Source organism: Populus nigra, chromosome 12 (assembly GCF_951802175.1).
Source record: "Populus nigra chromosome 12, ddPopNigr1.1, whole genome shotgun sequence".
Classification (NCBI taxonomy): Eukaryota; Viridiplantae; Streptophyta; class Magnoliopsida; order Malpighiales; family Salicaceae; genus Populus; species Populus nigra.
Genome location: NC_084863.1, coordinates 8,184,436 through 8,208,566, shown reverse-complemented (window position 1 = coordinate 8,208,566; position 24,131 = coordinate 8,184,436). Strand labels below are relative to the sequence as shown.

The 24,131-nt window shown below is 34.5% G+C and overlaps 1 protein-coding gene across 4 annotated transcripts; it reads left to right on the top strand.

Annotated features, from left to right (window-relative positions):
* LOC133669734 (ALBINO3-like protein 2, chloroplastic) lies at positions 1 to 24,117 on the top strand. Of its 4 annotated transcripts, XM_062089976.1 has the most exons (14): positions 7 to 490; positions 572 to 678; positions 773 to 900; positions 1,153 to 1,224; positions 2,376 to 2,477; positions 11,528 to 11,587; positions 11,705 to 11,770; positions 14,513 to 14,560; positions 20,184 to 20,360; positions 20,449 to 20,504; positions 20,630 to 20,747; positions 21,027 to 21,113; positions 21,514 to 21,623; positions 23,804 to 24,117. In XM_062089976.1, the coding sequence occupies exons 1-14, from the start codon at positions 123 to 125 to the stop codon at positions 23,958 to 23,960; spliced, it is 1,656 nt and encodes a 551-aa protein (XP_061945960.1). In that variant the 5' UTR covers positions 7 to 122; the 3' UTR covers positions 23,961 to 24,117. The 4 variants fall into 4 exon arrangements, with proteins under 4 accessions (XP_061945963.1, XP_061945961.1, XP_061945962.1 ...); XM_062089979.1 differs by lacking the exon at positions 21,514 to 21,623 and having other exon boundaries at positions 1 to 490; positions 23,804 to 23,960; XM_062089977.1 differs by lacking the exon at positions 11,705 to 11,770 and having other exon boundaries at positions 6 to 490.
* The last annotated feature ends 14 nt before the right edge of the window (positions 24,118 to 24,131 follow it).

The window sequence follows — 24,131 nt, the reverse complement described above, 5'->3', positions numbered from 1 at the left end:
AGACATCAAGTAGATGGATGGTGTGTAATGAACCCCTAAAAAGTTCCCATTTCCTGATTTTCATTTTAAATTAAAAAGCAGGGGTCCTTCTAACATCTCTTCTCTCATGTTGGGCGGAAATAATGACAGCTTCCAATCTTATGCTCTCTGGCCTCCGTCGTTCTCGTCCTCTCTCTACTCTCTCTCGTCTCCTCGCAAACCCTAATCCTAACCCTAACCCTAACTATAACTCGCTCACTTCACAACCAGCAATACCATCTCGCAACTCACTCGCCTCTTTTCATTTTCCCTCCTGTCAATCCTTCTCGACTCGTACAGATGACGACTCCGATTTTTTGGCTTCTGAGTCACCTACCGCGTCAGAACCTATCAATTTTGAACTCGATACTGTAACGGAGGGAGTGGTCAATGGTAGTAATGTTTTTGAAGAGTCGATTTTTCCGGTTGGTGTGTTGCTTGAGTCGTGTCATGATCTCACTGGCCTCCCTTGGTAACTCGGTTTATTTAACTCAGCTGAATTTTGGTTTAATTTGATCTTTTAAGAAAGAAGAATCTGTGATTAATTTTGCAGGTGGATAATCATTGCTTCATCAACATTGGCAATGAGAATGACGTTGTTTCCTTTACTCGTTTTGCAAATGTACAAGATAAAGCAAATCTCACTGTGTTTTCCTAAATGTATGGGTTCTTTTTTTCTCTTTATACTCCCAAGTAGTAGTGTAGTATTAATTTTAGTATCAGAGGCTTGACCTGAAATATTCATTTCTCATAGTGCCTCCTCTATTGCCACCACCTCTATCAGGAAGGAGCTATTGGGAACAAATTACAATTTTTAGAAAGGAAAGACGAGCGATTTGCTGCCCCCCATTTTCATGGTTTCTCGCATACCTTTCTGTACAGGTAAAGCAACTTTATCTTTTTGGACTTATTGGATTTGTCAAGGACCAGTACATAGTCAATCTTAGGAAATGAGAAATTTTGATGAAATGCTTGAATAACTTGTTACGTGTTTTTTTTGTTCAATAATTTATGAACCCCCCCCCCCCCCCCCCCCTTTCCACTAAATTTAAATTATGGCAGAATTAATAATGCATAGTTAGGTGAATTGTTTTCTAGTTATTAATTTTGCCTTTTCTCTCAATTTATCTGCAGTTCCCTTGCTTTCTCTTGTGGATGACCAGTATTCGAAGAATGTCTTTGAATAATCATCCTGGGTTTGATTGTGTAAGGAAACGACGTTCTTAGATAGTTTATTATTTTACATGGATGTTGGTGAACATTATTATTTATAGTAAGGTTATCAGATGTTTGTTGGACTGTGGTTTGTTAATTCAATTGTGAAGTCAATGTTGGACTATTGATTCTATATATTTTAACTTTTCTATCTTGTTTTGTTGTAATGTTACTTAAGAGGAAAAAAATGGAATCGATGAAATCTCAATGAACTCAAGAAATAAAGGAATGAATTTTTTTTCCGATGAAATCTCAATGAACTCTTAACTTGAGAAAAAAAGGAATGAATTTAATGGTGTGGTATCCATAGTTTGTCAAACAAGTCTGCCATAATGATGTGATCAAAGTGGATGTATAAACTAGTTTGTTAGAAAAGGTCATTGTGAAATTATTAAAAAAATGTACGAGTTATTCTGTTGGTGTATCACAAGTTACTTCATGCAAAGTGCTGCAGGAAGAGTTGTTTATGATTTCTCCTTCCAAGATCTTTTTCTGTAAGCACATCATTCTGAAAATACTAAAATTGAAACTGAAAATGGAAAACTAAGCTGTCCAATTTTATGTACCCCTTAAGTGAAAGTTTTTGTTTGTTTCTTTATGTCAGCTGATTTTTTTTTTCTGCCAGCGTAGTTATAGCATTAACTGTCTGCTTTTGTTGTGGTGGGAGTGTGGGACATGTATTTATTTATATACTCTCACATTTGTAATGTTCATTCCCATTTTTTTTACATCCATTCCTTTCCTCATAATGGTGCAGTAGCAATACATTTTTCAGACGGTCAATTTTCTACCAATTAATTATTGTTGGACTTTGTCTTGATTTTTCCTTGCATATGAAGTAAATTCATCACTCATGGGCTCTCAAAATATTTTTCATCAAATTAAAGTTAGGATTTTCAATAAGTGGAGAAAGCTTGCTCTAAATAAGGTTTGAATTATTTCATACTTTAATTTGTTTTTGTCTGATGTTTATTTGTCGTTTTTTTTTCCCAGTATTAGCATGATTTTTATCCTTGTTTTGTATATTTGTGGTGCTGTATGGATCTTTAATCATGAAGTATGCATTAAAACTGGTAACTGCATTGTAATTACCTAGTCCATTTAGTAAATTTGTTGTGAAATTCTTTGGTTGTTAATTACAGGGTGGCACTCTATGGTTTCAAAATTTGACTGAATTTCCTCAAGGTGGTTTAGCCTTCATCTTTCCACTCCTTATTGCAAGCTTGCACTATGTTAATGTTCAGGTATTTGGCTCCATACAATCTCATTTATGATTTAAACTTTTTGTTTATAATCAAAATTATGATTGAACTTCAAATAAGTATATGATAAGATCTCTTTAGGTTTTCTTAACTTGTCAGGTTAAGTTGACTTTGCACTTGGGTTGGTTGGTGTTTGACTTCTTTTGTGATCTCTAAAATGCTAGTTGCCAACTCTATGTCATGCCAATAGCTCGGGAATATAATTGGATGAACAAAAGTATATATAATACCATTGTTGCTCTCTAGTTGCTCTCTATATTTAATAATGTAGAAACTATGATAAGCACTTTACTTAGTTACATGTATTATGGCTATTCTTTGAAGTCATTTATACTATAGATATTGCTTTGGTCATATTTTTACCCAGTTTAGAACCTCACAAGATGCTACATCAAGATTGAAATATGTCCTTTAAGTTAATATGGCACTCTAGAACATGCCAAAGATACACTTCACAAAATGCATCTCTTTATGACTTCCAAATAATAACTTTCCGTTTTGTATTAAGATGAATTAGTGCTAGCTAGAAATGGTTTAATGAGGTCAATGAAGTTACATTCCTTGTTGACATAGGCTCCGTTTGTTTGCTGGAAAGTACTTTCCTTTTGGAAAGTGAATTATTTTATGATGTTTGGTAGTGTAATGGAAAATAAGTTGGAAAACACTTTCCAGTGTTTGGTTATGTCATGGAAAATGAGCTGGAAAATAACTTATTAATGTTTTATTTTTCTCAAGTTTATTAAAATAATGAGGAACAAATCTTACAAATTAAAAGGTTGAATGAGAATGAAATTGAAAAAAAAATAAATTTCATAAATTATCTCAAATAAAATAAATAATAATCAAAATAATAGAGATCAAATCTAAAAAATAAAAAAAATGAAAGATGAAGAAATTAAAATAATAATAATAATTAACATTTCATAAATTATTTCAAATAAAATAAGTAACAATCAAAAGAATAAGGACCAAATTTGATAGATAAAAAATTTCAATAAAAAAATGATAAGGGAAAAGCAAGTAACATTTATAAAAATGAGTACAAAAGTTAATATAAAAATTAAATTTTAAGGGATGGAATTGAAAAATAAATATTCAAAACAAAATATATATAGCAATCAAAAGTTTGAGGACCAAATTTGATATAATCAGCAAATAATATGACATTTCTAAATTTTTCACAACTTCCAGAAAGTGTTTTCCGCCCAAATTTTTCAGGAAAACACTATCCTAAAAACTAAGCTAAATTTTCCTTTGATTGGAAAGTGTTTTCCGTTGACCAACTTTTCTAATGGCAAACAAACACAGGAAAATTTGGAAAATGGTTGCCCAGAAAATGAATTCCGGGAAACAAACAAAGCCATAGTTTAGAGGCAACAATAGCTATAGATCAGAAAATATCAGGCTGGAAACAAGTGGAAAGGAGTTGGAACTGATATTGAAGCTTAAGGTTTATAGTAAACATCTAGTTTCTGAATTTTAATTGATGGCTAAAATAAAACATAAAACATATATAAAATAAATAATTAATAGCTCTGCATAATTCTTATAGACTTGAAAAAAAATCTGTTAATCCCCTCGGGTTATAAAAACTCTTCTTGCCTTGATTTTGTGGATGCCTAATCAGAACTTAACATCTTGTTTTCTTTTGTTGCCTCATCTAGTTTTTCCCACTGTATAATTTGTGTTGTTGAACTTTATCTTCAAGAACACATCATTATAGTCTTAGTTCACCTATGATAAATCTAACATAATGAACTTGTGCTTGTGATTTGTTCTTCTCTTGATCTGTTGAATAGTATATTGTATGGTGCGAAGTTGCCTCATCTAGCTAAGTTTGCCCTTTGTTTTGGACATGAATTGGAACTATGGCTTCTTTCTCCACAAGTAAAATATCGAATATAAGCTGCTGCAAGCCTTAGAAACATTAGGAACAAAACTGTTTGCTGCCCCAAATCTTACTGAAGCTTTTCCTTTTTTGCTCCTTTCAACAGTGCTATGCTTCCTCCACTAGCTTGGTTGAGTACAGAGGTCTCCTGACCGTTTCAGTGTCAATTTCATTATGTTCAATATTCTGAACAGCTCTAGTCCCCCTTTGTGCAACATTGATTCTTCTAGATAGAGGCCTCATACCATATCGACAATTTTCAGCCATTAAAGCATGTCAGTGAGCATCTTCAAGATTAAATAATCATCCCACTTGATTCTCATCTTTAACATATTGATTCAGTCATGCAAGATATGGAGATGTCATCTGGTTATTAGTTTCATTCAACCCAACATGAATTGAAAGTGGTTAATTCAACTTCACCAATATATACTTTTTTTGACATACCTTTTATTTTAATGAAAAGGAACTTCTCATACATCTCCATTACCAATCAGCCAGCAAAAATTGCTTCTGCATATTTGCTTTTATTTGTTCCAAAGTGCCAATTTTCAGTTTTTCTTGTCATACATATGCTTTTCAACTCTCTTCCACAATTAAAGCGTAGTGTCCTACTTAAGGTTAATAGGCAAAACTTTCTTGTTTTCCACCATGGGTTACCACTCAAAATAATTTTCCGCACCAACTTCCCAATCAAAATAGTCTTTCCTATGCATCATCCGATGAAAATAAGCAGCTTTGATTTTAATGCAAGGTTATGCACCTATCACTTTTCTGATCTACCTCGCATAGCACTACTCACGTGTACATCATCATAAAAAGGGTTTCCATCTTCTCCATGGCCAATTTCATCCATAGACCACCGCCTGTTGGCAAGTTTAATGGCTTGTGGTCACCTTTTGGAATCTTTATTTGGGCTTTGTGCTGCAAAGTGTAAATGGTCCATGAAAAAAATTCAAGCATAAGTTGCATCTTAGTCAAACATTTTTGTTGATCTTGATTTCCTCTTTCTTGCTCTTTACTATGTTCAACCTGATTTGCCATGTTACCAAATTTGACATGGTTTAGAGGGAAAAATAGCAATACATCTGCAGATATAAGTATGCAAACAAGTAAAAAGAAGTTGGAACTGATATTGTAACTTAAGAGGTTTTTTTTTTTAGTAAAATATTTTTCAAGCAAAAATTTTATAGTCCACCACCTCCACCATTTTACCACGAACACCATCACCACCATTGCAATGATCACCACCACCTTATAGTCCGTCATCACTCCACCTCTATTTTTAACATGAAGGACCTCGTTACATGTAAAACATGACAACCTATGCACCTTTTGATATCCCTACCTCATCATCCTTATCATTGGCACAAAAAGAACATATTAATACTACTTTAAATGCACAAGTTGCTTTTACTAGGGGTGGTGAATTTAAGTGAATCCCAGTATATGGGCTAGACGACCAGATTCAGACTAAACATGGATTATCAGAGAGATATCACAACAACTTAATCCTTATCTTTGGGAGTGTTATTGGAGCTACCTTGACCTATACTCGACGAGGTCAAGTTCTTCCAATCCCAGGAGAATTGGTGGAGACACCAAACCCGAAACATTGTTTACACACTTGTATGATTATAGACGAAGGATGGTAGCCCAAACCATTGAGAGATTGAGCTTTAACATATGTTTTAGTTTAATTTAATAAACTTTTAGTTGAGGTTTATTAATCAGGTTTTATTTGTTGGGTTTGATTTAATTTTTGTTAAGTATTTTATTTAGTGGGCTATAAGCCTAATTGCTTGTTCTAGTTAGGGTTTTAGTTTTCATATTCTACTTTTTTAAATGTTAAGGAGTTTTTGAGGAATAAATAAAGTGACATATTTTTCTCTACCTAAATTCTCTTTTCTTCCTAGCTTCTCTCTTTAAGGTAATAAATCTTATTTATAGCTTATTTATACAATGGAAACTTTAATTTCAACCCTAGATTTAACTCAACTGAACTTCAAATCTAGCTGTTCAAATATTTAAGAAGTCACATGCTAGTCTGTCCTAGCTAAATTAAAACATAAGTAGAAATAAAATAAATAATTAAAAGCTCTTGCTTAACTTTCACTTTGTCACTTGGTTAGCCTGAGTACGAGTGTGCTAAAAGGTTGAACTTCCTTCTGTATCCAAAAATAATTTGAAAGAGCAAGTGGTCTTTGTGGCATAACCATATACCAGACTAATGTGTTTTTTTTTTATTTTTCTTACACCTATATAACCATTATTACTATTGATATTGAGGGGCTATCATGTGTGAAGAATGTCAAGCTGATTTTTGTTCGATAAAACGCAAGATGACCATATTATTAAAGAAATGAAAAAGAATGCATAAATGAAGCTACAGAGGTAGTTTGCAGTAGATTCACACACCACAGCTAGAACCGTAGCGAGAAACTAGAGAAAATACTCTATTGCAGTAACTATTGAGATATTATCTGATAATTCCTGCACGTGTACTACTTATTAAGATTAGAGGACATGCATAATGCATGTAATTGTTTGAACTTTGTTGATGGAAAGGAATCTTTGAATTTTTATGGTGTGCTTTGCTACGTGGCAACTTTTGTGAGAGATGACCATGTCATGGAGCTATTTTCATGGTTTAGTGGAGCTGCATTGGCTGATAGTTGGAGGATTGGAATGTTCCTTAACTTGATTTTCATAATTTTCTTCATAAAATTTTTCTTTTCACTCATGGAAAAAGAATTCCCTTTTCCTTGGATGTTATGCTATTCCTTGTAACAGAATTTGGAGAACACGAGACGCACATTTAACTACTATTAAATAAAACAGAGGATCATTTGCACAAGGTTATAGAAACCTTGATCTCCTGTTTGACTGATAAGGCAGTTGCCCAAAATAACTTCATGATCCTATTTTCAACAACCTAGAATGGTCTAAATTCACCAATAGCTGAACTGTATTCTGCAAGGTCTATCCATCTGCTATCTGCTTTATTCCATAGACTATTCATGTGGAAAGATATGCTTTGAGCCCAAGACCATATGTTTCAAAGAAAGTCCACTTAACATGCTTAATTTTCCTTTGCTCTATGATTGTAAACAACAATAACATGATAAGGTTGAGGTATGTTTAGTTACAGGATAAGATTGAGGAATGTTTAATTTTGGGCATACAAAACATTTATCATACATGTATTAACAAATTTGTTTGAATTGCCCTTACCTTTCGACTAGGCTTTCATTATATATAGGAAAAGTAATGCTGTTGTGCTGTACATAGTAATTACAAAAAGAAAATCTAGGAAGCTAAATATAGTAAGGTAAATTTCCTGTTTAAGCATTTATATTGCTATTTAAGCATTTACAGCTGTATGCTTGACTTCAGCCTTTCTATTGACATCCCCCCTCAAATTGATGCGGGCTTATCCATAAGCATCAATTTGGTCGTAAGAAAATGATGACGTTGTTGTGTGAGTCTTGGTAAAAACATCAGCCACCTGAAGATTGCTGGACACATGTGGAAGTGATATAGTTTGAGCTGCAAAGGCGTCACGAATGAAGTGGCAGTCCACCTCAATATGCTTCGTGCGCTCATGGAAGATAGGATTGGCGGTAATGTGTATAACACTTGTATTATCGGCAAAAAGAGGAGTAGGAGCGCACTGCTGAAAACCAAGCTCAGCAAGGAGCTCGCGGAGCCAGATGATTTCGGAACAAGCTTGAGACATAGCCCTGTATTCAGACTCAGTAGAAGACTTGGAAACACGATCTTGTTTCTTGCTCTTCCAGGAAATAAGTGCAAGGCCAAGGAACATACACCAACCAGTAGTTGAATGCCGAGTGTCAGAACACCCGGTATAATCAGCATCACTATAAGCAATAAGATCAAGAGAACAGGATAGCAAGGTCCTCTTCGAATTGTGCCATGAACATAACGAATTATTCTTTTAACAGCAGCCATATGGCGGTGCCTCGGAGAAGCCATGAACTGACTAACCTGTTGTACTGCATAAGAAATATCAAGTCTAGTGTTTGTAAGATAGATCAAGTTGCCCACGAGTGTACGATATGCTGCCGGGTCTAATAATAAATCACCCTCATCTTTGCGTAGCTTGAGATTAATTTCCATTGGAGTATCAAGGGGTGGCGAATTCTGGAGACCAGTAGCTGTCACCAAGTCCATGGCATTCTTGTGTTGGGATAAAAAATGCCATGTGAACCAGCATGAATCTCTAGACCATGAAAATATGTTAGAGGACCTAGATCCTTCATGTGGAAGGATTTCTGCAAATGCTGCTTTAGTTGATCAATCAGAGCTAAATCAGTACCAGTTATGACTATATCATCAACATGCACCAATAGAAACACAACTCCATGTGCAGTCTTACGTAGAAACAAAGATGCATCATATTTACTTTTGAGGAAATCAAATTGAAGAAGGATAGAGGTAAATCTCTCATACCAAGCACGATGAGTTTGTTTGAGACCATACAAGGAACGGCGTAACTTACACACAACAGAGGTAGGAGTGGAAAATAAGCCGGCTGGTGGTCGCATATATATATCTTCAGTGAGATCACCATGAAGAAAGGCATTCTTCACATCCAATTGGTGTAAACACCAATGTTTAGATGCTGCGATGGCCAGAATTGTTCGAATAGTCCCCATTTTGGGTACGGGAGCAAAAGTCTCCTCATAATGTACTCCATATTTTTGATGATTTCCAAGAGCCACCAATCGTGCTTTATATCTGTCCAAGCTGCCATCAGCCTTGATTTTAATAGAATAGACCCATCGACACCCAAGAGGAGTCACACTAGAAGGACAATCAACAATGTCCCAAGTCTGATTAGCTTCGAGAGCATGTAATTCTTCCTGCATAGCCTGCTGCCAACATGGTTCTTTAGCTGCCTGTGAATAACCAGTAGGAATAACAATAGAGGATAAAGTGGCAGAGAGAGCAGCGGTAAAATTATGTGCCACATAGGAGTTAAATCCATACTTAGCAGGTGGTACAGATGCTCTAGAGGAGCGGCGTAAAGGAGCCAAAACAGTTACCTCAGAAGCCACAGAAGGGTGCAAAGGAGGAGCAAATGATAAGACAGAAGCTGAAGGGGGCAGCACTGGAAGTCTTCTCTTGTACACCATATGTGGCTTGAACCTGTCAACTTGAGCACTTTGCAGATGAGAAGAGTCATCAAAAGATGGTAAAGAGGCAAGAGGAGTGGCCGAAGATGAAGGCAAAGGAAAGAAACATTGATTTTCAAAGAAAATAACATTTCTGGAAACATGAACTCGATTAGTGTGTGGATCAAAACATAGATAACCCTTTTGAGTAATGCTATATCCAAGAAAGACACACCTAATTGAATAAGCAGAAAGTTTATTTCTATGAGGTGGAGGAAGATGCATGAAGCATACACACCCAAAGGTGTGAAGATTGGTGTATATAAGATGGCAATGATGAAGCTGAAAATATGAAGACTCTAGACCCAAGACTTGTGAAGGAAGTCTATTGATTAGATAAGTTGCTGTAATGAGTGCTTCCACCCAAAACTTAGGAGGAATAGAATTTTCAATGAGCAAAGTACGAACCACATCCAAAAGATGGCGATTCTTGCGTTCCGCTACTCCATTTTGCTGAGGATTATAGGAACATGAGTGTTAAGAAATGATATTGTTAGATTGCAAGAAAGATCGGAAATCATTAGACATATACTCCCCTCCTGAATCTGATCTAAGAGTTTTAACAGTGGCAGAAAATTGAGTGTTAACTAGTACAAGGAACAGTTTGAACATAGAGAAAACTTCTGATTTGTTCCGCAAGAAATAAACCCATGTATAACGGCTGTAGTCATCTATAAAGGTTACAAAATATCCTGCATGAGAAAGGATAGGACTAATTCCCCATACATCACTATGAACTATCTCAAACAGATTTATTGCTCTGCTGCCTTCAGAGGGAAAGGGTAATACTTTGCTTTTGCCAAGCTTACATGTGAAACAATCAAGGAACATACTGGAAGAGGAATGCAATGTATTGTTTATTAATCCAGATTTCAACAGATGGGAGAGAATTCTAGGACTTGGATGACCAAGATGTTTATGCCAAACTTCACTAGACACTTTAGGTGCAGTACAAAAGAGAGATAAAACAGAGGAAGGAACTAAGGTGCGTGGAACATGAAATTGGATGAAGAATAGACGTCCGTGCTTAGGCCCCTTCGCTACCAGCTGTCCCGACATCTGGTCCTGTACAATACAGCCATGTTTAGAAAAGTATACATCACAGTTATTGTCCACAAACTGATATAGACTTGTGTGAGGTGATCCCATATAGCCTTTGCTGATCTATGAGGACGCAAAGACAGGATCAGATGTGGCTCCATACAACTGAGAATCCATGACATGATTTGTGCATCTTTGGCTGCCCATGCTGCCTTAGCAACAACAGATCCCTCAACAGCCAAGTCTCCTTTGTTGTTGTCATCTATATGGCTCCATATCTCCTTTCCCCTGAGAAAGATCTCCAGCTGAAATGCCCAAGCAGTATAATTTTTGCCAGTAAATCTGACACAAACATTATCTGACTTTTCCATGAGGCCATGACTGAGAAAAAAAAAAGACTAAGATTTTAGGAATTCTATGAGAGAGGCTCTAATACCATAACAGCTGTACATAGTAATTACAAAGAGGAAATCTAGGAAGCTAAATATAGTAAGGTAAATTTCCTATTTAAGCATTTATATTTCTATTTAAGCATTTACAGCTGTGTGCTTGACTTCAGCCTTTCTATTGACATGTATATGCTAACTTGTATAACCAGTTCCCTTGTTCATTTTTAATGAAGAACATTTGCTTCTCTAACATTGGATTTACATGGAGATTTTCTTTTCTTGGTTGCTTTCTTTCCTTTGTCAATATGCTGTGTTAGTAGTTTGATGATCGTAATGGTGCTTAACATATTTTTGCTTGTGACAAATATTTTTATGTTTTTAATGGGAATGGTTTCAGTTTCTAAAAAAGCTAGGTTTTCTTTTTACATTTTTTTCTAGGCAAACTTTTGATAAGTAGTTCATGGAGAAAGTTTTGATCATTCACTGACTCGTCTGATATTGATTTTTTTTTTTCAGCTCTCCTTTGATAGATCTTCTATTCAAAACACGGGTGGCCTGTTGGGCTTATTATCAAAAGTGAGTTTTACAAGTTTATTGGTTACTTGATTCTTGTGTAATGATTAAACTCTACCCCTGATATGTGCGGCACCCTTTTGGTTCTTGCCAGTGATTGAAATGTCTTTGTTACTGCAGTACTACAAGTATTATTTGATATTTTTGACGCTGCCTATGTTTTTCATTGGTTACTGCATTCCACAGGTAACTTAATATCTGACTTCATGTTTCTTGGAATTTTAGACTGTTATGTTTGGTTAGATTGGTTTTTATCTTAGCTTGCCACCTTGAAGATAATGATGTAGTTAAGATTTTCTGTGAAATTTACTTTGCTTTATTGCACTAATATAAGTGTCTTGTGATACTTTCCTTGTCCCCGTAGAGTTAAGGTTTGTTGTTTTTGTGCTAAAAAGTTGTTCCATAATAGCAACTCCTGACCACTTTATACATTTCTAGTCAAAGATCATCTATAGTTCAATTAACCTTCAGTATTTAGAGAATATTTTTAATATAAAACTGGTCCATTATGCCTGACCAAATTGTCCAGTCTGTTTCCATGTTAATGATTGTTAGTAACCATATATATACATGAACTCATAAAAACTTTTGATTTACTACTATATCCTCTCCAGTAATTATAACTTATTTATAAGACTTTCTGTCTAAAATTTAGAAAAGAAAAGGCATTTAATTTTGATTCTCTGATTCTCAGACCTAGAAAAACAAGATTATAGTATGACTTATTCAATTCCACATCGGGTGGCTTTCTACATTCCATATATGTTATCCTACCATAACATTCGAACACCACAAGTAGCCATATCATTTAGGTCAAGAAGAAAATAAAGGTAGTTGATGTTCAGAGTTTCAAATCTATAAGAACATCTACTGAATGAAGTATTTAATTGGTTTTTATTAATTAAGTTAAAAAATCAATATAAATCATAGTGACTCTAATCAAAACAATAGGACTATCCCAATCTTTAATCTGTATTTTTACTTCAATACACAAATCATTGTTCTATGCTAATATCTATGAGAATGAATGCCCAACCCTAATGTTCTTAATGTTAATTAAATGACAAGTTTTATCTACAGGATACCTTTATTTTGCTTCATTGGATATATAGCGTACTGGTAATCTTTTGGATATCTAATAACTTCATCGATAATTGTTGTAAGACAGAGTAACCACATCAAGAATTATGTAAGAAAAAGTATTTTATTTTCAAAATTATAAGCCTCTTTAATAAAACCATAAAATACTTGGTTGATGGAGCAACTATATTTTACTTAGAGGAAAAATCTCCTCTTTCAAAGTTATAAAGCATGTGCTTTGTAGAAATTTTTATAGCATTTTTTTTTTATCTCATGCTAGTTAGAAAATCTGTGTCATTTCCATGATGAAAAGAGTTGTTTTTCGAGTTTTTCTCCATTATTCATACGTTTTTTTAAGACAAGTGTAATGAAACTTTGGCAACAAAAGCAAATATAATATTTTCAGAATATTAGCTCTAGATCTTGTTTTAGATAAAAACAATTGATAACGTGTTTGGGCTTCATATGAGATGTTTCCAGGGTTTTTTACAAACTTCTTTTCAGGCTTAACCTTGTCAATTGGGTCCATAAACTCTAGGAATAATTGTTCTACATAAACTTTGGAGATTGTTCTAGATTTGACTTTCAGAGGTTGTTAGGGCTATAAACAATGGTGTGAATAGTAATTTTAGGGTTTGAGTTGATCTTTAGATGGTTAATGCTAATAAGTGTAGAATTGATGGGGCTTGAATGTGTGGATTTTTAGGAATTCAATAGAGGTTAAATAGAGGTCATTTATGTTTTGAATTTAGGATTTGAATTGTTGAAAATTGTAGAAACTATAAGAGCCACAAATTGGGTTTCTAGGAGTCACACCTAGAGGATAGAAAACATAAGCTTCACACCTAGGTTTTAAGTAGTCACAAAGGAAAATATTGTTTCATATTCAACTTGCATTTCCATATGCATTCTTCTTCTTCTTCATACTAGCAACTCCGTAATGTAGAACCTTGGAGTAGAACCAAGTGAATAATGAAATAAATACAATGAACTTTCAAAACCAAGCTTTGAAGGCTCAATTTATTTTAATTAATCAATACTAATAACCTCCTTTTGAATGTAAATAACTAAGGTGCTTTATATATGCTGCAAAGCTAACGAAATAGGAAAACCGAAACCTAACAAGAATAGACTAAACCATAGGGAAACCTTCAAAATAGAATTCAAATATTATTAATAATATCTTAATATCTCCTTCAAATAGGTAATGATAAAATTCTCATGATAATCTATTAGGAAACTTGAATAATAATATGAAGATAACAATTGATATCAATTGTAGAAGTCTGTTATTCTCATTTACCATTTCCCCCTTCCCCACATATTCAACACCACCAAACTCCCACATCCTTATTTTTTATGTCAAAGAACCACGTAATCAAAAAACTAAAGTTGTTTGGGGAAGCCCTACAATGGTTTTACTATGTTCTCTCTTACATTTCATTGCCACTAGGCCTTTGTGCATTCAATGATTACCTTACACCCTTCAATCCATTCCTCGTGTCGCTACATTGATGTTATTACATGATATTAAAATTACTCATCCTCATGCAACGCGGGTAGGACATGAAGGAAAGGTCAACCACCATGCACTTATAAAGTTGTTTCATTCTGATTTTTATAGCTAGTTTAGTAGGGGTTTATAAAGATATGCAAAAGGACTTTGCTTATAATACCTTTCATTCTGATTTTTCTAGCTAGTTTAGTAGGGGTTTATAAAGATATGGCAAAAGGACTTTGCTTACAATACCTTTCATTGGGAAAGATAACTTCTTTATTTTGATGTTGAGCTTCTCCTTACACCCTACCAAGTGTAGAGTCACATTTTCTTTGTTTGTTTTTTTACAGGGAAGTCTAGTCTACTGGGTTACCAATAGTTCATTTACTATAATCCAGGTAAGTTATCACGCTTTACAATTTCAGGATAAATATGTTATTCAACTCATAGCTTGCTATTGTTTCATGGTTAATCTTGTTATATTATCTTAGGGAAACCCTAATGTAGCCCCCAACCTATTATCCCACTATCAATTGAGTCCCAAAACCTTTTGATTTTATCAATTTTGCTCTAAATGTAATAATCATTGAACAATGTTACCTTTCTATCTATTAGCTGTTAGTGGCAGTTAAGAGATTTTTTTCAAGTAGCATGTGATTTGCACATGCCTATTAAGTGTTTCAATCTAAGGTGCCAAAATAAGTCCTAAAATGTTTTGAAGGACAATTTAACCTTGAAATCATAATAATTTCCTATCAAAATGATTACAATATCTAAAAAGGTAAAGGTAATGTACAACTATTTGCTTATCAATCAATCTTCCTAGATCAAGCTTTCTAAATCAAGTAATTGTATATCATTCAATCTCTAAAAGAGGATATTATAATTAATATCCCCCTCAAATTGATGTTGGTGGATCACGAAGCATTAATTTGTCAACCATGAATTGATGTTGATGATGAGATAGAGCCTTGGTAAACTCATAAGGCGTTTGGAACTTGGTGGGAATGCAAGGGTGAGTAATCACATGTTAGTCAAGTGCTTCACTAATAGAATGAATGACAAAGGTCAATGTAAATTCTAGCAACATTCTCTGTGTTCTAGATTGTTGGTGGAATACCTTTAACAATTCTCGTAAGAGTATAACCATCTCTAGCAAACAAAGTCGTGCACTAATGAAAGATCAGATTGATATTAATTTAAATAGTACTAGTGTTATCAGTATGAAGAGGAGTAAGAGTAGGCTAAGGAATACCATGTTCACCTAACAAACCCCAAAGCCAAACAATCTCATAGATGACATTGTGCAGTTAAGGATTAAGAAACTTGATCCTACTTCTTACTCTTCCAATAAATAAGAGTATTACCAAGAAAAATGCACCAACCAATAATTAAATGATGAATATCAGGACAACCACCCCAATCCGCATTACTAAAACACCCATCAATGATAAAGAAGTCGCAATAGAAAAGAATAATCCATGACTAGAAGTACCCTTGAGATAATGAAGGATACATTGTATAGTGACTAAGTAAGAATGAAGAGGAGCCTGTATAAACTGACTAACTTGTGCAACAAAAGAAATGTTAAGTCGAGTAATTGTCAAATAATTCAAACTCTTTATCAGTTGATGATATGACGAGGGATCGAATAATAGGTTGCCATCATCTTGTTGGAGCTTCAAGCTGACATCTACTGGTGTAAGAAACAAATTACTATTAAGGTGAGAAGCTCTTGCGTATACTTATATTGATGCAAAAGTGTCAGTCGAACAACAATGACCTTAAGACCAAGAAAATATTGTAGGGTACCAAGATCTTTCATATGAAATATGAAATGAAGTGTTAAGATGCACATGTACTTGTTCAATCAACTCAAAGTCAGATTATGTAATAACAAGTACAAGAAGCCTTGTAGTAGTTGTTCAAAGAAAGAGAGTCAAATGGACTTTGGAAAAAATTGAAATCAAGAAAAATAGAACAAAACTTCTCAAAACCAGGTATGTGGTGTCTGCTTAAATCCATATAGAGACTGCTTTAAACGACAAACCTCATAAGTAGAGTCTGTGAACATGCTAGGTGGAGTTGTCATGTATTTCTTCTTTAGGGTCTCTATGCAAATATGCATTCATCACATCTACCTATCAGAGTGACCATCCTTTCGAGGTAGCAATAGCCATAAGAGTGTGAACAATAGTCATCTTGGTCACAAGTGAAAACGTCTCCTCATAATCAAGTCCATATTCTTATCAATTATCGAGAGCCAATAGAATCATTAGGCTATAGCTTTATTGTATAAACCCATCTGCAACCAAGAAGTTTGACGCCAATAGGACAAAAAACAATGTCCCAGGTGTGATCATAAAGAGCTTGAAGCTCTTCTTGCATTGATTGCTTCTAACATGCTTAAGTAGAAGTTTGAGGGTAAGACTTAGATGCAGTAGTAGTATTAAGAGTAGCTTAAAGAGTGGTATGAGATAACCCATACCTATTTAGAGGACGTGAAATCAGAGATAATCGATGAGGCTTAGCCAAGACAAGATCAGGTGTCGGGGATGGGTTAGGTAATGAACTAGTGAACGACATCTTTGATACACAACTCCAAACTTGATACATTCAATTGGGGAGCCAACACCATCAAAATTAGGAAGTAAAATTGAAAAGGCATCATGAGAAGTAGAAGACTGAAAGAAATATTAATTTTCAAAGAACATGACATTTTGAGAAATACCAAGTTTATTAGTAGCCGAATCATAACACATAAACCCTCTATGGACATTACTATATCATAGAAATGCACATTGATCAGATTGAGCAGCAAGCTTGTGTCATTCAATGGATGATAAATGAACAAAACAAACGCAATCAAAGATATGATAAGAGTTGTATTGAGGAGCAACACCAAATAATTAAGAATGCGGAGAATCAAAATTGAGAATTTGGGAGATTAGATAATTAATCCAATAAGTAGTAGTAGATAATGCTTCTGCCTAAAATCTAGGATGTATAGAAGAGTCAATTAACAAGGTACGAACAACATTTAAAAGATGAAGATTCTTATACTCCAAAACCTTATTTTGTTGAAGAATGTTTGGATAAGAATGTTAGGAGAGAATACCTTTCATTCGTAGATAAGATTGAAAGTCATTGGATATATACTCCCCCTAAAATCAGATCTTCTAATCTTAATACAAATAGAAAACTAATTTTCAACAAGGGCAACAAAGTTCTAAAAGACAGAAAACACATTAGCTTTAGAAGGAAGAAAATATACCCAAACAAAACGATTATAATCATTAATATACATAAAAAATACTTGTACTGAGCATGTGAAATAACAAGATTGATGCCCCATGCATATGTATGAATGATCTCAAAATAAGTAGAAGCCCGACTGCCATGTGAAGCAAAGTGATGAGAATCAACGAGCATCACCAAAGGATCTATTAGAGGTCAATTTGGCATATTACAAGGTATAAAACTAAGAAGATCAAAGAAGGAATTTAATGGGTTAATGTTTGAGTTAAAAAGTAGCAAATCTGTCAGATTGGAAATTCGTGTACCTTTTGGGTTATATCTGAATCTACAAGTGAAATTTTGTTTCTATTCTAGTTGGGCTGGAAACTAGATTTCTTAAACTTTCCATCCATATATGGTAGGCCTAGTAATACATCCAGACGGGAGAGAACGACGTGTTTATGTCATTCTTGAAATTTGCCAACAAATAAGGAAAGTTGGAAAATGATTGTTTTCCATATTATTTGTGGTTTCTGACAAGGCAGTGATTTAATTATACATGGAATCTTTATTTTGAAAGGACTCCTTACTTTCCGAGAAAATCAATTAGGCAACAATCTTTATTTTGCAAGGATTCCTTATGCAACCTACTAAGCAATATTGGAGTCCTTATTTTGCAAGGTCTCCTTATTCTCCAAGGTCACAAGGTCAGCTACACAACATTATTTTTCAAGAATTCAAGGTTTTTGAAGAATACAAGGTTGGGAGCCCTAGCAAAGATAGTCAGCAACACAACATATTTATACAAGAGTGGATACTTTTAGCCATTCTTTTATTTATTATAGTTTTTGGTTTTGTTTTTATTTTATAAACTTAAGGTTATTTTTAATTAGGTCCTAATGTTAGTCCATTAATCCCTTAGGGTTTATTTTATTTTGTGAACTATAAATACTCTATTGTAAGGGAGAACACAAAAGATTGGTTTATTTTTTCATAAAGGGTAAGGATTTTCTTTTACCAACTTTACTTGAACCACAATCAGAAGACATAGTAGAAGGTGAAAACAAATCCTTATTGCCTAAATAATCATGTTTCATAAGATAAGATAAAATAACAGAATTGAGATGTCACATTAACCATCTCAAGTGTCATGGTTTCTGAAATAAGGCCAAGCTGAGTGCTAGACATTGTTTTTTACGTAATAATTCCCTTAAACAAACCTTTAAAGACAACGAGATTTTGGTTGATTAAAGTGGTGCATGCAATCTCAAATTTTGGTCTTAATTTTATCAAAAACTTAAATCTTCGATTCTTGTAGTGCTTTAAGTTCTTATCGGGAACGGTAGAAAGAACTATCCTAAAATATTCACTCCATAAATTAAAAAATTCATAATAGAATTGTTCAATGAATAGATTACCTTGATGATAGTTGCTTATCAATCAATGAATCTTCCTAGATCAAGCTCTCTAAATCAATTAATTGCATATCGATCAATTTCCCTAAATCATGATATTACAGCTAACAATTCCCTCTACTTCACTAGTTTGTATGAAAGGGGAAGTGTCGGAAATTTACTATGAGTTCATTCTTTAAGTCCTTTCATGGCATATTGGGCTCACATTCAATGGAAGCAATTGAAGACCACGTGCAAGTTGGACATAATCTTTTTACTTTCACTAACATAAGAGGGAGGGAGGGGTGAATTGTCTGATGCCTATTACTTTAGGGGCAAACTTGATAAATCAAGAAGTTTGGGACGTAGTTGATGATGGGGTAATATGTTTGGGGCTAATTTGAGGTTTGCCCTATTATTATCTAGCTTGTTTTTATGTCCAAGAAAATAGACTCAATTGTTGCTTCATTTCAAAAGGTGGCTTCCTTGGGGAATTATCCCTGAACAACCAGAATGCACTTGGTATCTCTTCAGGGGAAGAGTCTCAATTGTTTGCTTTGTTTCAAAAGCTGAAATTCCTCAGGGGGTTTATTCTTGAACAACCAGAGTACACTTGGTGAATAGTTCCTCTATGGAAACTTAACAAAAGGTAGGAAAATACAAAATCTTTCATTGTCATCACGAATATGGAAAAAGGTGTCTCATTATTAAATGTAATAAAGAATCGTCTAGTTGTGGCTGGCTGCTTTCTCACCTTTTAACTCTAATTCCATTGAGGAGTTAAATGAACCGGAAGATAAAAGAAGTCACTCTAAGGGCAATATCTTCTTATGAGTCCTTTGACATGGTTTATTAGTTCTCTCGTGTATCTCTTGTGGCTGTACAAGATGTTAGAGGAAAGTACTGGCTTGCTAAGCATCATATCTGACACAGTGAACTTCATTTGTTAATCACTCACGTCCAAAGTACTCGACAATGATGCTTGGTTTAGATACTTTTGGATTCATTAGTTCTTGCAAATCTTTGTGGGTTCTAGAAGCGAGGAGAAAAGCCTGGCTATCGCATGCTCTAATTGTATAGAGATAGCTCAGTGGGAGTGTTTCTTCATATTGTCATTTCCATTATGTAAACCTGGGGATTGTCCCATCCATTGTACAAGGGGCGGTACCATCTTTTGACACCTTGATTTACACACTTTCATTGTAGATAAAAATATTCCCCATTTGCCCGTTTGCTTCATGATTGTTTAATTTCCCTTTTGGTTTCTTAGGAATTACTTAATAATTCCATCTTTCGTTCAGAAATTTTTTTTTAGTAGGTTTTTAACTCCTAAACAGGCTTTGTAGGCCAAAGTTTTTCTGTCTCATGTGATACAATATAAATTTTGCAGCAAGTGTCTCTCAAACATCCTGTTGTGGGTGCTAAATTAGGGTTACTCAAAAAGGATTCTCCAAAAACCCCTGCAATTTCTGAAGAAATGGTTACACCAGAATCGGTGTCTTTGGATTCATCAACAAAGTGGCGCAAGGTTTCACCAGAAAATTTATCACCTGATGAACTACTAGTAGTGAGTGGTGACGAATAAGTGAATAAATTATTTGTATTTAGGAGATATTACAAGTTTTCTCACATTTTCCTATTGTCACTGTGGACAGCTGTCAGTTCAATTGTTATCCAGTGGGCATAGAGACAGAGCTATTTCTATGTTGCAGTAATTTGATGTTTCCTTCATTTTCAGTTCAGATGAACAGTTCATTCCTTGGTCTTTTTATTTAATTTATAAACCCGAAGCCAACTTATTCCTTGTTGCGTTGCAATATTGTCATTTGGTTATAGAATGGCACTTGAAAAGGACCGTAACCACATAAAGGCTTTAATTGTAATGGGGCATACTCTACTGCAAGAAGGACTCCATGCAGAGGCTACTGACCATTTGGAGCGTGCCATTTCCAAGGTAATTTGACCTCACTTGCATTCTTCTTTTCAACCTTTATCTTGCATCAGAGCTTGCAATTTAAATGATCTCTGTTTATCACAATTTTGAAGATGGCCACTGTTGTGTCTAGTCACCACTTGCTATAAAAACCTCTTATTATATGCTGCAATCTTCTGGATGCATTTGCAGCTTATTACATTCTTTGGTTTGTGAACAGAAGCATCACCATTTGCAATCTTCTAATAATATTGTATAATGTCTGACACTAATTTTATCTTCTTTCGGACATGCCTTCAGCTCTTTCTTGCTGGCCATCCAACAGCTGAAGATGTCAATCATCTAATCCTTACGTTGCAATGGGCAGGTGTTGCCTGTATAAGTCAGGTGAAAACCATCAATGCTTTTGTGATTGTTCTAAAGTAAAATGCAGTCATAAAATCATGAATTTTGTTGAAAAGGGATGTTGGCACCACTCACTTTTCTTGTGTTTCTGGACGGACTTGTCTTCCTCCTTATTTGTCCTCTGTACTGCTATCCTTCTCATTCATTACACTCTATTGATCAGTCCTCTTAGATTTATTTGAAATTCTCTTGTAATACCCACCCTTGTCCCTACATACATGTGATTGAGGAAGCTGTATGCTGGACATGGTGACCAGTAAGTAATTCCATGAACTTGAGTTCATTTGGCAGTCTAAAATATTTGATGGTGAAGCTGTATCCCGAAAAAAATGATGGTGCCTCACTTTGTTTTCATCTGTCTTGCCCTTTTTTTTTGGCGTAGGGAAATAAGGCCAGAGGAATTGTGCACTTAGAAAGGGTGGCTAGTCTAGAAGAACCAGAGGACCCTAAAAGCAAAGCCCACTACTTTGATGGTTTATTATTGCTTGCGAGGTATGAATTTGAGCTATATATAACATGCTGCTTGGAAAATTGTAAAATTATCATGTTCCGAGCTACTCCCTTAGTCCCTAAATAAATGTCCTAATCGAGATTGCACCAATTTTTAGGAACAAAAAAACACATTAATGGTTTTTATTATAAGAAAACCTTTACCCCTAACGATATTTAGATTGTTCAATGTTCTTGTTTTCTGTAAATTTGAAAAATGGTAAGGATATGAAGGCAAATTGAGTGAAACTATGTAATTATTATACTCGAGACTTGGAAAATGGACGCTTAAATTGGGTCTGCCAAAAAAAGCTAGTAGGACGTTCACTTAGTGGCTGCGGGAGTATAAGTAGCAATTGGTTCCCTTTTTACTAGTTAAAGACAAATAAGTCCTAGCATCTCTTTTATTGACCTATAAGTTCATTTTTTAATTGTTTTCGCAAAACTGTTCAACCTCTTTTACACTTGCTAAAATACCTTCTGAAACATGAAATCATCAAATTACCCTTGAAGAAATCTATAGAACTCTGTTCCTTTTTTCGCTTCCTTCCATTCTTTTTTTGGATGGCCTAACTAATTTGAACTCTTCAGAGTTACATCACGTTAATAATTCGCAAGTTGGTTTATAGGTGTCTTTGTCTATGTACTGACAATCTCTTGCCTATGTTTCATAGTTGACCCATGTTATAAACTTTGACAACAAATAGATCATGGGGAATGCTAGCAGCAGTCGTTTGGACAGCTGCTATTGACACTCACTGGATTAACAAGGACACTGCGCAAATGTTACCTGAAAACCTGTTAAACCCTTTGTAGTTGAAAAGCAAAGAAGACAGAAAGAAACATCTCATCAAAGAACTCGACCCATCTTAAAATCTAACAAAAAGAATAGCTCTTGAACAACTGACTTCCATCTCCAACGAAAATCATTCCGCAGCAGTGATGATTTTGGCTTCTTTCATCAACTTTTTTCATGATTTTGACTTCCACTGTGTCTTGTTCTGATTCTTTCGAATTGTTTTCTTAACACTCTTTTTTTATTATAGCCTCCTTGAATTAGAATGTGGTATCAAAAGCAAATTGGTGAAGACTTGAAATGCAACGGTTATTGTCAGCTCACTTAATCACGTTCATCCAATCATCATTAACATACCTAATTCAGACTTTTACTTGTATAGCAGCTAAATTTATGAAAAACACCCAGTCTATAGAGTGGATGAATATGGCCCCTTCAAACCCCAATTGCAGTAGTAATCTGGAGACAAATTGAAGTCTTCAATGAACACACAAATAAGAATAAGTTTTTTTGCAGATTTGTTATCAAAAGATATTTCAAATTGAAGTCAATCTAGGAAAAAAAAAACATTTTGGATGTGAATGTCAGTTTCAAATTTTAGATGGTGAAATACTGAATAGCAGAGCAGTTGTGGTAGATGGGGTAGACTGAAGAAGATAATCTTCTTCATTTTTCTTTTTAGTCTTTCAGATAGATAATAAATTTTATTTGTTAACTGTTTACCAGTATCATTTTCTTCAGTGACTAGCAGTGAGCATCGCTAGCAGCTGTCAAAGCAACTATTGCTAGCATTCCTCATAGATCATGTTGCATTGCTTTTCAATAATTACATATCAATAGTCAAGTTCTTGCGCTAGAAAAAAGAAATAATAAGGCAGTTAAGAGGTTTTGCAAACAATGCCTGCTCTGATGCTTTAGAGACAGTTGTTAATAACAAGTACATATGGGTACTGGTGTTTGTGAAATTCATATAATTAACTGTGAAAACTCTTAAAAGTTAAGTGATACCTATTAAAAGAAGAATGAAACCCTTGTGTTTTTCTGTAGAGAAGATAATGTCTACAATTTCTTAAAGAAAATACAACACTTTTCATTCTTGGAGTCTTGAACTGATGAATGTAAGTGATTGGGTGGGTTGACACGCTTATATTTAAGAGAGTATTTTAAGAAATATAACTGGGCCTGCACTGATTTTGGAAAAGAAAAAAATCTGAAAGATGAACCAATTGGTGAACAAAAAATGTGGGAACTTGTTGATCTTTTGCTTGTTAAAACTGAACTTGTCGGTGAATTTCCATTGCCATTACTTCTCTGTCAGCTTATATTTTCCAGTTATAACTGGTATTTTGTTTGTCAATAAAATATCGGATTGGTCATGATGTTTCAGTGCTCTAAGTAGGGAAGGTCGAAAAGCTGAGGCTGTCAAGTATCTGCGATTAGTTGTTGCTTATGATCCTTCTCGCAAGGATTTCTTGGAAGAGTGTGAAAACGACGAGGACAGTTTTGTTGGCGATCTTGTTAGCAGCAGGAGAGGAGATTACTGACCTAATGCAATTATACATGATAATCAATCTATATATATATATATATATATATATATATATATATATATATATATATATATATGTAGTGAGAAACAACAATCTGAAGTATGTTGTGAAATATTGTTACAGTAAAGTTCTGCTTCTTTTTTTTGTTTTTTGTTGGGAAGTGTT

Coding starts and splice junctions, on each gene's coding strand:
- LOC133669734 (XM_062089976.1), top strand. CDS start 123: ATGACAGCTTCCAATCTTATGCTCTCTGGCCTCCGTCGTTCTCGTCCT. Junction 679..772: donor CTCACTGTGTTTTCCTAAAT/GTATGGGTTCTT, acceptor CATTTCTCATAG/TGCCTCCTCTATTGCCACCA. Junction 21,624..23,803: donor GGTTTATTATTGCTTGCGAG/GTATGAATTTGA, acceptor ATGATGTTTCAG/TGCTCTAAGTAGGGAAGGTC.